At 44.1% G+C, this 14,153-nt stretch overlaps 1 protein-coding gene across 3 annotated transcripts in view; it reads left to right on the top strand.

The window, feature by feature from the left end:
* The window catches only part of LOC112119374 (glycogen debranching enzyme), a 55,632-nt gene that overhangs the window by 35,191 nt on the left and 6,288 nt on the right, over window positions 1–14,153 (top strand). For all 3 annotated transcript variants that reach the window (XM_024218007.3, XM_026655537.2, XM_024218009.2), the window contains exons 24-29: window positions 1,210–1,385; window positions 3,173–3,275; window positions 4,797–5,022; window positions 5,563–5,674; window positions 5,975–6,110; window positions 12,478–12,590. In XM_024218007.3, the coding sequence (XP_024073775.1) occupies window positions 1,210–1,385; window positions 3,173–3,275; window positions 4,797–5,022; window positions 5,563–5,674; window positions 5,975–6,110; window positions 12,478–12,590 (866 nt within the window). The remainder of the gene's footprint in view (window positions 1–1,209; window positions 1,386–3,172; window positions 3,276–4,796; window positions 5,023–5,562; window positions 5,675–5,974; window positions 6,111–12,477; window positions 12,591–14,153) is intronic.

The following is a 14,153-nucleotide window of genomic DNA, read 5'->3' as shown; positions in this document are numbered from 1 at the left end:
CGTTGTGTTGTATTATCATTTGTGCATCAGGATAGTCATTTAAACACTTTACATATGCTTACTTAAAAGGCACTAAAAGTTTTCTGGCCAAAATTTTGTCTTCCTTGAAACTGCAATAATCTGATTAGAATCCAAAAAAAGGTGCTCTCCTTATTAATCTTTCAATCCATTGCAAATGTTAAATGCACAAATGCAGTGTCTTCTGTTAGGTTTATCTCAGCTGCCTAACACAATTCCTAAACTGTATGGCCGCCTGCATAATAGTACTGATGTACTAGAAGATAAGCCAAAAATAAATATTCATGTTGGCCAATGGAAAAGCATAAAGCTGATTAGAAGGTACATATAGTTTTCACCAAGGGAAAATTATGAACATTGGACTAGAAGGTCAGTAATTTATTGTTGCTCCAGGACTTGGATTTGCAGCTAATGCTGGCAGTGCAATAATAGGGAATGAGACATTAAACAAGTGTCCGTCTTCCAGTCTTGAAAGGCTGCCTTTTCTTCATTTTTTTTTTTTGTAATTGTCCCTTTTCTCGTTTTGTTTTGTTTCTATTCTTTTCTGTTTTTAAACATGGCTAACATTAATTTCCTGTAAAAAGAGAGACCCTCTCCATCTTGGAACAGTTTTGATATCTGATATTGGTGTTTTGTTATTTTTCCGGGGGGGGGGGGGTTGTTGATGTTGTACTAGTCAAGCATGTAGACCCAGGCACAAATTAATAAAAATCATTTAAATGTATCATCTTTTTAAATATAGTTGAATTTTAAAATACTTTGTGTAGAATTGAGAATTTTTCTTTGCTTTAAGATCAACTAGGTAATAAAATACCAGAATGTTTTATTGTCTCCTTTCAATATAAATAATTTTTTTTAAATTAACAGAAAAGTAAAGGCCAGGATTTGGAAGAAAAAAAATGGGTACCTGAAATTAGGGGCTCAGATTTATCTTTAGGCACCTAAATAAATGGCCTGATTTTTCAAGTGCTATGAACTCAGCAGCTCCCATTGGCATTAATAATTTATGACTTAATCTTAGGAACTCACTTTTGAAAATGATTACAGTATTTTGCAACTGGAGCACCCTTATGAAGCAGGTTTTTAAACTATGGCAACGGGGGAAATGGGTGAACTTTTAACAGTGAAGTTGCTGAATTTGAAAAGAGATTTTGTTTTTGTTTTTTTTCAATTCAACTACTTTGATTACAGTTTTGTTCAGAATGGATCAACATTTGTTAAACACCTTTCCTTGGGTTCAGTCCAGATGTGTGGGATAGGAAAATATCCTTCTCTGCCAAATCTGTCTCCTGCTTTACATGATGTCCCCTATAGGATGAATGAAATCACAAAAGAGAAAGAACAGTGCTGTGTTTCCTTAGCAGCTGGTAAGTAAGGGCTGATTCTATGATTGTGGAAGCAGGTTGTCTTACAAAACAGTGCAACTACTTAGAAATGTGTAGACAGCAAGATCAATGTGCCGGGACCATGATGTTTAGAGACCAAATAAAAAATACTGTTTCTTTGTCAGTAGCTGTTTACTTTCCACTGCCTTAATCTGCTCTGTTTAATGTGAAGGGTTTTTTTATTCTTGGGTTTGTTTTGTTTGTGTCTGAGAGAAGCATAACCAGGCAATGTTTCTGCTATTGCTGTTGAAGGAAGGCTTGTGAAGAATTTCACTTTTGCTATATCTTGAACTATAAGCAACTTGAGCTACTCTGTCATATTCTGAGACCTTTTGAGCTCCAGAATTATGTTCTCTTTCCCTGTAACTCTTCAGCAGTTGAAATACGTTGTGGAACACTTCCCATAAGATTTCTAGTTTATCCTTTAACTATGTTTTTATTTTCCTCAACTGTCACCTCTTGAACTTTTTTTAACCCCTGTTGAACTAAAAACATTCTTGCTAACAGTATAATCTTTATTCGCTTTTGTTGTTAAAAAATTGCCACACTGGATATTGACTTCAGGTGGTCACTAAGTCCACCAAATATCTAGAGAACTGACTTTCCCCAGCTGGACATGAAATAGATATGGAAATTCTTGGTAAAATAGCTCCTTAAATTGTCATGCAGAAATTGCAGGTCTGTGACAAAAATTAGAACTTGAGCATGGCAGTATCCAGCATTCAGCTCCAGAAAACTCATTCAACAAGACAGTAACCCTGGTTTTAGGAGGAGATAGTAAGTATGTAGTTTCCAAACTAATTAAGTTCGTTAGCTGCCTAGAAAGTAATTGAGAGAGAGGACCAGGGTCGAATGGCAGAGGCAGATTGTTTAGTGCAATTTCTACTAAATTGAGATTAACTGTTCCTGATTTTGGATCACTTTTTGCTGCAGTTACAAGCAATCTTTTTAAAAATATACGTGTTCAGAAGAATAAAGCATAGAGTAGTATGTGCAATTTCTGAATGAACGTAACTTACATATTTCCAGATATATTTGTCTGTCTGGTACGGTATATTTTAGAATGTCTAAAATCTGACAGTTTCTAAATATAAAGACAGTTGTTCTGGGAAATATTTTTGCCTTTGTTTCTTTCAATAAAAGTTTCACCTCTGTTTATAAAAGTGTTTTGGATTTTCTTTTTTACATCTCTCTACATTTTATAGGTTTAAACCTTATTGAAATGGGTTTTTCTTCGTTCTAGAAGGACAAGTAATGAAATTTTTTTTCCCTAATTTAAGTTAACTAAAACTTGGGCAGAGGCGGTCCAGGGCAACACAGGTGCTGGGGGAGGTGGCCCAGGACCCCTGCTGGTTCTGGGGGGATGGGGTTTGGCAGGACTGGCTGGGGCTCCCTACCCCGTGTGTCTCTGCAGCTCCGTGGCAGTGGAGGGGCCGGGGGATCCACACGCTGCTCCTGCCACAATCGCTGGCTGCACAGCTCCCATTGTCCAGGAGCCACAGCCAATGGGAGCTGCGGGTGTGGGGCCTGAGGGCATGGGCAGCGCATGGAGCCCTTTGGCCCCTTCGCCTAGGAGCTGCAGGATCATGCCAATGGGAGCTGGCAAGCCCCTCCCCCCCCCCCTTAGGTAAGCATCCCCCAACCCCTAGCCCTGAGCCCTCTCCCACACACCCAAACTGCTGCTGCTGGCCCAGGGTGTGTGTGTGCACATGTGTAGAATTTTCATATTAAACAGTCTAATGACTTAGTTCATCATGTTTACTCTTTAGGTTTGCCACATTTTTCATCTGGCATTTTCCGCTGCTGGGGAAGGGATACCTTTATTGCACTGAGAGGTCTAATGTTGATTACTGGGCGTTATTTAGAAGCAAGGTAAGAATGAATGTATAACAGTCTTCATAGGTATTAATCCAGCTTTCTATATATAACTGGAAGAAAGCTTACTACTTTTTCTAAAACAATTGAAATGCTCTCATTTACTGTGGCACTAGGCCTTTTTTGAATTCTTAGCAGATAGAACTACAAAATACTTACCATGCATCTCAGTTGTTTTTAAATGTTGGTGTGAAGCGCCTATTCCATTTTTTTTTATATGCATAACTTCTTCTCCAGCACATTATAGTGCTCATACTAAGTTTGAATGAAATGTATCTGCTACGGGATTTTATTTTGATATTAAATACTTGTATCAGTATTGGAGAACAGCGGATTTGAGAATCTCTTTGCAATCAGATTTGAGGTGTGGGGAGGTGTCTTTTGTGTTTTGTGGAGATCCCTAATATAGCTATCAAAGCTGGAAGTCAGTGTTTTGTGGATCATTGCAAACTAAATTTTGTATGTGCAATATATGTCTAAAACCTAACAAATAAACATAAGTTTGTGGGCATGTCTTTTCCACTAGTCAGTTTTAATTTTTTTGCCATGAAATATTGGTACTGAAGTGAGCTGAGAATGAAAGTATGGATTTCTCAAATTAACTCATTCTCAGTGAAAACTTGTGTATGTATTTACTTTTGGTTATGGAAATATAAAACCAATGAAAGGGTCAAGTAACTACTAGCCTCACTCTGCAGCACTCTCTTAGATTCTGTTGTTGCAAAGGGATCTGCTAGTATGGTCCCATATACCAGCCTGTAATTCCTCTTAAAGACAATAGGATTCCAGTAATGTAAGGGTCTGTAGTATTGAATGCCATTACAGGATTATGCCTTTAGGTAAAACTCCCACTAAAGTCAATGGAGGTTTTGCCTGATGTAAAGAGTCCGAGACTGATCCCTGTAATCAGAAATTCTCTCATATATATGATAAATTCTTTTCCCCCATTGCCTCCTTTCCCTTTTTGAAAGGATCAGAAGACAATACCACTTGAGTGTGTCACATACACGATCAGGCATTCCTTTTGAACTTTGCTAAGGAACTTGGTTTTATTCAGTTATGAGATTCCTAATCTGTTGTTTTTTTACAAATACAGGAAAAATACGTTTAGGATCAAGCACTCAATATTAATTTTAAAGTCGATATAAAATGCGGCTGAAATGTTAAGCATTCCAAAACACAGTTCTGTTTAGAACTCTGCTATATAATGAAGGTATTGGGGGGAGGTGGGTGAAAAGTTGAGCATACACCTTTAAATATATCCTTCCATGTTTGCGTTGGTTGGCATTACTGAGTATATGGACGGTTATTTTTTTAAAAGCTTGTATTATGTGTAGTCACCTTTGTACCATGAAACACCAGGATGTTGACATTTGCCATTCAATCCTAATTTCCCCCCTCCCCCCCAACATATCTTGGTATAAAAATATATTGTATTTTTTAGTTTACTACTTGGAACTTTCACTGCCTTGAAAACCAGTACAGTGTATATCAGATTTTTTTGTTTTTGTTTTTAAGGAACATAATTTTAGCATTTGCTAGTACCATGAGACATGGTCTTATTCCCAATCTGCTTGGCCAAGGGACCCATGCCAGATTCAATTGCCGTGATGCTGTGTGGTGGTGGCTTCAGTGTATACAGGATTACTGTAAAATTGTTCCAAATGGCACAGACATTCTCAAGTGTCCTGTTTCCAGAATGTATCCTACAGATGATTCTCCGGCTCAGCCTGCAGGCACATTGGTAAAGATAATTTCTAATAAGCTGTTTACATACTACAAACATAATTATAAGTAAATTAAATCCTAAAAAAAAAAAGAATCACTATTCAGCACATTCTCCTACTCAAAGAAATATTTTTGCAGAGGTTAGCTTTTACTGGGGACAGCATTCATAGTATTTTGAGGGACAGTGTTTGCTTATTAATGGAGGGCTTCATGGAAGATTTTATAGCTATAAAAATTCTCTCATTTATGGTGGAATGTGCAGTAAAACAGGGATGTTCCACATTTTGGTTATTTGCCACACAGTTTGATGACTCGTATCAAGCACACGGATGATGGAGAATAAAACTTTTTTGAAACAAGGGCAAAAAAAGTCACCAGTTTTATTTCTAGTGTTCTCCAAGTTTTTCAACATTTGAAATTTCAATTTTAAAAAAAAAAAAAATTGGCCAACTCTGATTGAATTTCTGTTGGATTGCTTGAAAAGTTAAAGTACTTATCTGAATATTACATACAGCCTCTTTGTCTTTCTCCCTTGTCACACAAACAAACAAACCAGGACCAACCACTGTATGAAGTAATACAGGAAGCTATGCAACAACACATGCAAGGCATAGAATTCCAAGAAAGGAATGCTGGTCCACAGTTAGATCAAAATATGAGGGATGAAGGTAAGTAACTTGTGTTACTTAACTTGCTTATATGTGAGTAAAATTGTTGTACAGATTTTTTCTTTTAGTTAAGCTAATTTCTGCAAAACTATTTTTACATTCAGTGCAACTAACAATGTAATATTCTAAATATACGTGTTAACACTTTAATTTCAGCTATTCTGGCATGAGTACTCTGTAAATAATATTAGCATATCCATTACAAAAATGTACGTGGTGGTTCTAGGAAGACCTTCGTCTTTTTCTTTCAGTGGTTCTTTAGAAACAAGCTGACTTCATTCTGATTTTCTTGCTGGGTAGGTTTTAGTGTGACTGTAGGTGTCGACCATGAAACTGGTTTTGTCTTTGGAGGGAACCGCTTTAATTGTGGCACATGGATGGATAAAATGGGAGAGAGTGATAGAGCTCGCAACAAAGGAATTCCAGCTACTCCAAGGTACAAAATATAAGCTGTATTGTATAACTTTAGAATAAGTCAAAGTTTAGCCTCTTGCATAGCGAGATCCTTGCTCTTGGTTCCTATGCCACCAGTAATAAAACATGAAGAGTGATATGTGAAATATTCCAGACCCTTCTGAATTCTATTTGACTATTATAAAACATTAACAGAAACCTTCTGTGTACCATGCAGATTCAGAGGAAAAGAACATTATATGTTTTGCAATCTGTTGACATACTCTGTTCAATATGCTAGTCAAATATAATGTTAACTCTTCATGTCTGATGTAAATTACACTGCTGTAGCACTAAATAATTAGCAAAGTTAACTATTTAGATATTGAGAAAATACCCAGTAATATTCTATGTTGATGCTTGTTGGGGGTTTTGAGTGCTACCATATGTAGAACTTGAAATATTTGCAAAGGTTTCTTTCTTATCCTCCTTCCCTAATGCTAATATTAATATTAAAATGTTGTCAGTGAAAGCTCTGTATTCTGCTGACATCTATTCAATTTTAGATAGATGAAACATTTTTTAAAAAAAGTTACTATATGCCTGTAAACTGGTGCAGACTCTCTGGCTTTGACACAGGACAGGAGAAATAAGGTTGCTCAGATCAGTTGCAGTTGTGCAAGGCAAGGAAAGGTATTTGAACTATTACTGCAAAGCTTTCAGTGTCTTTCCACAAAATCGAATACCATGTCTGTTTGGTGGCTCTTTGAGTCCTTGCTCATGTCCATTACACTGTTGGTGTGTGTGCTCGCTACATGCACTGGTGCCAGATATTTTTCCCTCAGTAATATCCGTAGGGGACCAGCTCTGGCACCCTCTGGAGTGGCACGCATTTGCACCAGTAATAAGAAGCACCGCGGGCTCCATCCTCCCTCAGTTCCTTCTTTCCACCAGTGATGATGCTGGAACATCTCCTTGCTTCGGCATGATTTCCTGTCTCTATTGTGCCTAGTAGTGAATTTGTTGTATATAGTTGTTTAAGGTTGTATAGTTAATAATTCCCTTAGTGTTAAATTATAAATAATTAGTCCCATATGGGACTCAGCCTAGGGATGGGGCATGCCCAGGTCCCCAGGCTTCAAACCTTGTGACTGTTGCAAAAAGCCCATGCCAGTCAGTGATTCCCATAGAAGCTGCAAGTGTTTAGGGGAAACCCACGTGAGCGACAAGTGTCACATTAGCAAGATCTTCAGGCCACAGACCAGAAAGGAGCGGGACATTCGTCTCCGAGTGTTCCTTACAGAGTCAGCCCTCGCACCAGCCTCGGAGCCGACGAGATTGGACTCTGCTCCGAGCACCGTGGCCTTGGTGCGGAACACACTGCCAGCAGCGACCTCTGACTGGCACCAATCCCCATCCCGGTACCAACTAAAAAGCAAAGGAAGGCCGGGAGGGGGTGTTCTCCTATGTCCTGTAAAGGGAAAGAGAGAGCTGGAGGAGAGCAAAGACCTGTTCGGGGCAGCTCTTCCCCTCCGGACTGTGGGCAGGCTCAGATTCCCACTGAACTGTCAAGCCCACTTCAAGACCCACCTGCCTCCTTGGAAAGGAGCAGAGGCACTCGGCACCTGGTGGTGCTGTCTACGCCAGAGGCCTTTCAGGCCACTAAGGACATCTGTCCCTTCCAGTGCTGCCCACGCCAGCCACTGAGAGACCCCATTCAAGGGGTAAACCTTCTTTGGGACCCTTCCAGTGGTCACCATTACTGCTGCACGGGGTGCCCAGCCAGTGCTCACCGGAACAGTGCCACCGGGTCGGCTTACCTGCCAGTTTCTGACCCCAGACTCTAGGCAGCATTCCTCAGGCTGTAGGTGTCAATTGCCAGCGGTCTGGCGCAGACCCACAGAGGCGTGACACCCCTAGAGCCCTGGTGCCAGGAGCACCAGAGCCGCTCTCACAGCACCATTCCGGAGGGTCAAGACGTCGGTCCCTGGAGCCCCATCACTGGTCGCCAGATCGCCGGTATGGTTCACTGCGGGCATGACGTCGGTCTTCTCGCTCCCATTCCTACTCACGATCTATGGAGCGGCATCGCTCTCTAAGGATGGGCCACCGATCACCAGACTCACGGCGCCGAGAGCCATTGCCCCCATACAGGTCCTCAATGGAGGTCCATGGCCAGAGCCAACGGGATCAGGGTAGACAGGTGGCCTCGGTACTGTCCTGATCCCCCAGACAAGTCTCTCCCTTGGACAGTGAGGAGGAGAACCTGCCCACAGGCCACAGCCACCCACCAAGGGCATCGGCATTCCCTTCTGGGCCACCAGTGGCAGCATAGCCCCAATGCCAGTGGCCAGCCCCCTGCAACTATGGAACCCCTGGGGGTTTCCCCACCCATCGCAGGGCTTGGGCCGGTCTCAGGGACATCTACAAAGACAATCTGCAACAGTCTCCTGCCCTGATTCAGATGCAGAGTCGGGGTCAACCAGCCTCGGCCGAGGCTCCCCTAGCAGAAGTGGTGGAGTTGGCAGACCTGCTTCCTGATCATCTTCACCTGATGAGGCGATAGCAGGGCCCTCTCACTCAGTTCGGATGATGCAAGGGCCCACAAGGAGCTTTTGAGGAAGGTCGCCTCAAACCTGGGGCTGGAAGCCGAGGAACTGGTGGAGTCCTCAGACTACCTGTTCAGTGTTCTAAGTGCAGCTGCCCTCCCGAAGGTGGCATTGCCAGTGCTCGAAGGAGTGGTAAAAACTATTAAGGCCCTGTGACAGACACCCTCCTCCCTGCCCCCATTTCCAAGCAGATGGAAAGAAAATACTACATCCCCGCTAAGGGGTATGAGTATTTTTATACTCGCCCTGCCCCAAGCTCACTGGTTGTCGGCAGCCAATGAACATGATGGACAGGGCCAACCAGGATCGACACCTAAGAACAAGGAGGCAAAGAGGCTCGATCTTTTTGGTTGAAAAATTTATTCTACGTCTAGTCTACAGCTGAGAGTGGCCAACCGTCAGGCTTTACTTGGTCGTTATGATTATGGACTGCCAAATATTATGGCCAAGTTTGCAGATTTGCTGCCAGAAGAGCCCAGGAAGGAATTCCTGGTTATCCTGGAGGAAGGCAGAGCTGTGGCCAGGGCAGCCCTCTAAACAGCCTCAGATGCCGCAGACTCTGCGGCCTGGACCGTAGCTTCAGCCATTTCTGTGAGGCGCGCATCCTGGTTGCAGTCATCAGGCCTATCGATTGGAGGTTCAACAATCCATCCAGGTCCTCCCATTCGATGGCCTGGCACTGTTTTCAGAGCAAACAGACAGTAAATTACATGGCCTGACAGATTCGAGGGTTACCTTGCACTCCCTGGGCCTTTTCATGTCAGGGCCGGCAAGGAAGTGGTTTAAGCCGCAACAGCCACACAGGTTCAGGAGCCAACCTTGATCAGCGCCCTTCTGCAAGAAGGAAAAAGCTATAAGCACTGGCAAGGCCAGCAGCTGACACCCTCAGCTCACTTGAGCTTCACCCATAACCAACCGGGTAACAAGCAGGCATTTTGAGGGTGCGCGTGAGGGCGACCTTCCTGCCTGTGTCCTGGATCCTGCCTCCCCGCCTGAGCCTCTATAACATTGGACCAGTGGGTCCTCAGCACAGTTGCAGGGGGATATGCCCTCCAGTTTATTTCTATCCCACCCTTCCTCCCCGTCCCTCTTCAGGGACCCTTCTCATGAGCATCTGCTCGCTCAGGAGGTGCAGAGCCTTCTGCGGGTGGGAGCTAGGGGGGAAAGGGTTTTACTCCCGCTATTTTTTTGATCCCAAAAGCCCAGGGGGATCTACGCCCCATCTTCGACCTGTGGAGCCTCAAGTATCTTAAGAAATTGAAGTTCCGCATAGTCTCCTTGGTCTCCATCATTCTTTCCCTGGATCTGGGAGACTGGTACGCCGCGCTCGACCTGAAAGACACTTACTTCCACATATTGATATTTCAGACACAGATGGTTCCTACGTTTCGTAGTTGAGACTGCCCACTACCAATTTGAACTGCTACCTTTTGGCCTAGCAATGGTGCCAAGGGTGTTTATTTAAATGCATGTCGGTAGTGGAGGCCTACTTTACACATCGGGGTATCCAGATCTACCCATACCTCAATGACTGGCTCATCCAGGGCCGCTCCAGGGTCCAGGTCCACCACAGCATCGAGACGTTCCTTTTCAAGCTCTCGGCCTATTGATAAACAAAAATCAACATTGATCCTGGTCCAACGGATAGATTTTTATCGGCGCAGTGCTCGACTCTATCCGAGCCAGAGCATTCCTGCCAGAGGCTAGGTTCAGGGCAATGTCAAATCTGATTGCCAGCATCCCCGCCCATCTGCTCACCATGGTCAGAGTCTGGCTCAGACTATTGGGGCACATGGCAGCATGCACGTACATTGTCCAACGTGCGAGACTCAGGCTGCGTCTCATCCAGTTGTGGCTGGCATTGCTCTATTCCCCAGCCAGACATCACCTAGACAAGGTCATCACGATCCCCCCCCCCCCCCCCCCCCCCCCCGGGGTCCTTACCTTTCTGCCTCTCGGGTGGTCTGACCCAATTCTGGTGTTGGAAGATGTGCCATTTGCGACCCACTGTCTCCCTGATTTCGGATGCGTCCGACCTCGGTTGGGGAGTGCATCTCGGTACGCTGCCCCAGCTGTCCGGTTGGGTGGTGCAGGTGTTTAGAGGTTGTCAGAATGCTCTTTCAGAAGTAGGGAGCTCCCCGCGTGGGCCTGTTTGCCACCAGACAGAACAGAAAGAGTCATCAGTTTTCTCTTTGAGGCCTCGGCAGAGGCTCACTCTCCGATGTCTTTCTCCTGTCTTGGTCAGGAGACCTGATGATCATCTTCCCACCAATTCTGATCATCAGCAAAGTCCTCTCGAAAAATCAAGGTGGACAAGGCACAGGTCATTATGATCGCCCCAGCATGGCCTCACCAGCATTGGTTCAGCGTGCTCATGGACATGGCTGTTGCAGCCCTGTGGCCACTTCCCAGCCTCCCAGACCTACTCTTGCAGGATCACGGTCGACTCCTGCACCCAAACTTCGCCTCTCACCACCCCAGTTTGGATGCTGTGTGGCTGAATCCAGAGGAACAAGCTTGCTCTGGTCAGGTACAGCAGGTTTTCTTGGAGAGTAGAAAGCCTTCCACCAGAACAACGTACCTGGCAAAGTGGAAGCATTTCTCCTCTTGGGCGTCTGAGTGGAATATTTCCCCGACCCAGTCATCTCTGCAGTCCATCCTGGATTACCTGCTTCACTAAAAGCATCCAGGGTTTCTTGCCTTCTCTTCGATCAAGGTGCACCTGGTTGCCATATCAGCCTTCCATCCTCGCATCCATGGTAGATCGGTGTTCTCGCATAAGATGTCAATCAGGTTTCTGAAAGGCTTTGGAAGACTCTTTCCGCTGATCCGAGATCCAGTTCCGCAATGGGACCTCAATCTGGTCTTCTCCAGGCTCACGGGTCCGCCCTTTGATCCTATGACTTGTTCCCTTTCTCATTTGTCATGGAAGATTGCATTCCTTGTATCTATGACCTCGGAGAGATGTCTCTGAAATTAAAGCCCTCACTTCGGAGCCCCCATTCATGGTATTCTACAATGACAAGGTCCAGCTGCAGCCCTATCCGGCCTTCCTGCCAAAGGTGGTGTCGCACATCCATGTTAACCAGGATATCTTCCTTCCAGTGTTCTGTCCAAAGCCTCACATGACCAATGAGGAGAGGCGGCTGCACACTCTAGATGTCAGGCGCACCCTGACTTTCTACCTGGAGCGCATCAAGCCCTTCCATAGATGGACTCTCGCTGAGTTAGATGGGATGCCATTTGAGTAGCTCTCTGCTTTTCAGAGAATCATGTTGGACATTTTGTTTTTCTTCCTCAGGCCTGTCTGGTGAGACTTGCTCTCCCCATCCCAACTTATTTTAATATGTACATGAGGCCACTAGGAGAGAATTGAAAGTAATATGATGCTGTCAATATTTGGATGACTGGCAGCTAAATCTCCTTTTTGCCCACAATAGTCATTTGTGTTTCCAGTTTTTGGCAGAAATTGAAGATTGAAGTATTCAGTTAGCGCAAGTTGGGTTGGGCTCATCACAGATGCTGGGAGGTAATGGAAAGTGTCTGGGAAGGGCATCAGGAATGGTATCTGCCTCTGTATATGGAAGGGGGATATGTTAATGATTTGTCAAGAAGTTTCACTTTCTAGAGCATCAAATGTGAGTTTAAACTGACAGTAATTAATCCTTGTTTTTTAGAGGTTTGAATATATTCATGGGGGAAAAAATCCTCAAATGTTGGTATCTGCATAAAAAGTCTGTGACCTAATATCTTCATTTAAGTTTCTTCTTAAAATGAGTAGCTGTTCTTTTTTCATCTTAGAGATGGATCTGCTGTGGAAATTGTTGGCCTGTGTAAATCAACTATTCGTTGGCTGCTGGAGTTGTCAAAGAAAAAAGTGTTTCCTTATCAGGGAGTCAACATAAAAAGGCATGGTAAGCAGGCTTATCTCACAAATGTGTGATCAGTGTAGAACCATGATAATTGAACCAGGGTCAATATTGTCTTGCAATCTGTCTACCTTGTGAACATTTTATTAAACATTATGTTTGGGGAATGGGTGTTCATAAAACTCTGGATAAGGCTAATTGTTGTTTTGCATCTAAGTAGCAAAATCTATGCAAAGCCCACAAAACACTTTTTTGTAGAGTATATAACTAAACCTCACTAGCCCAGCTTTCTGCTTCTGTAGGGTACCGATATGGTTATGAATTCACTTGTTAATTTGAGCTGGTTATGACAGGAGTTATAAGACCTCTTAAGAGTTAAGTGAAAGATTATTTTTTAGTTGTTTGTACTGTATGCTCTTCTCACGATAGTTTCTGGGGAGAATTCAGTACATATTACTGAAACTGAATATGTAAGCTGTTTAAAACCTCTTAACAAAATAATGATTAATCTTGGGAAGCAACTGTTTCAACTGTTCCTTTATGCAGTACTACAAAATACAGAAAAAACACTGCCATCAGCATCTGTCATCCTAGATATTTCAGCTTTTATTTAATCATGTAATTAATGACTCATTTTTCTTTTAAACTTTTTAATCCATGGCTTGAGTGGGATTGTTTATGATTCAGTACTTGATAAAAATTGCTTACAATTTTGATTTATAATGTCTGCAGCTCCTGCCCTGATTTGCTGCCTCAGGTACCACACGTAGCTGTGTTCCCAGAGCCCAGTTTGTTTAATTTGTATGCTTCACCCTACTGTAGGTAACTTGAATCACCGACAAGAGCTTAAAGTGCATGCAGCTCCTGATGACCTACAAATTTATTTTAAAATTAGCCTTAATTTCCATCCACAATCTCTGGCCTGTCTGCTTGTTTAATTCATGCCAAGGGTTAGTTTCTAGAAATTGCCTACAACATAATACTACAAAAATAGAAATATTGCAAATGGAATCTAACATGGCTTCAGTTGCCCTTCTGGTTTTTTGCTTTCTTTTGTCTGATTTCTTACAAGTAAAAGATCTTCTACACAACAACCAACTATATTCGTAACATGCTTTTGATAAACCACATAGTTGGGGAAAAAAGTTTTATTTGTGTTACAATAAGTCCCTCTAAGCTGCGCAGCTGTGCAGCAGCCTATTAAGCGCCTTGCAGGTGCTCAGGGCTGCGGCAGGGAGAGATGCATCTTCCCCCAACCCTGGACCTGCCACCGACGGGAGAGGCACCCCTCCCGCAGCCCCAACCTAGCCCCGTACCTGCTGCAGCCAGGGGAGAAGCGCCACAGCCTGGCCCCGGCCCGGACCTGCCATGGCTAGGGGAGAGATGCCCTGGCCTCGACCTGCCGCGGCGGGGGGGCGGCCCCCCCCCCCCCCCCCCCCCCCCCCAGTCCAGGTGCTGCTGCAGGGAAAGAGAACTAGGGGAAATCCTCTCTCCCTGCCGTAGCCCTGGGGCAGCCTGCACCCCTAGCCCCACCCCAGAGCTCGCACCCACAGCCAGAGCCCCCACCCCAACCCTCAGCCCTGGCCCCACCCCAGAGCCCACAGCCGG

Source organism: Terrapene carolina, unplaced genomic scaffold, assembly GCF_002925995.2.
Source record: "Terrapene carolina triunguis isolate 2854851 unplaced genomic scaffold, T_m_triunguis-2.0 Scaffold210, whole genome shotgun sequence".
In the NCBI taxonomy this organism is placed as follows: Eukaryota; Metazoa; Chordata; order Testudines; family Emydidae; genus Terrapene; species Terrapene triunguis.
Note: the sequence above shows the minus strand (reverse complement) of the source record. Positions and strands in the feature narration are given on the sequence as shown.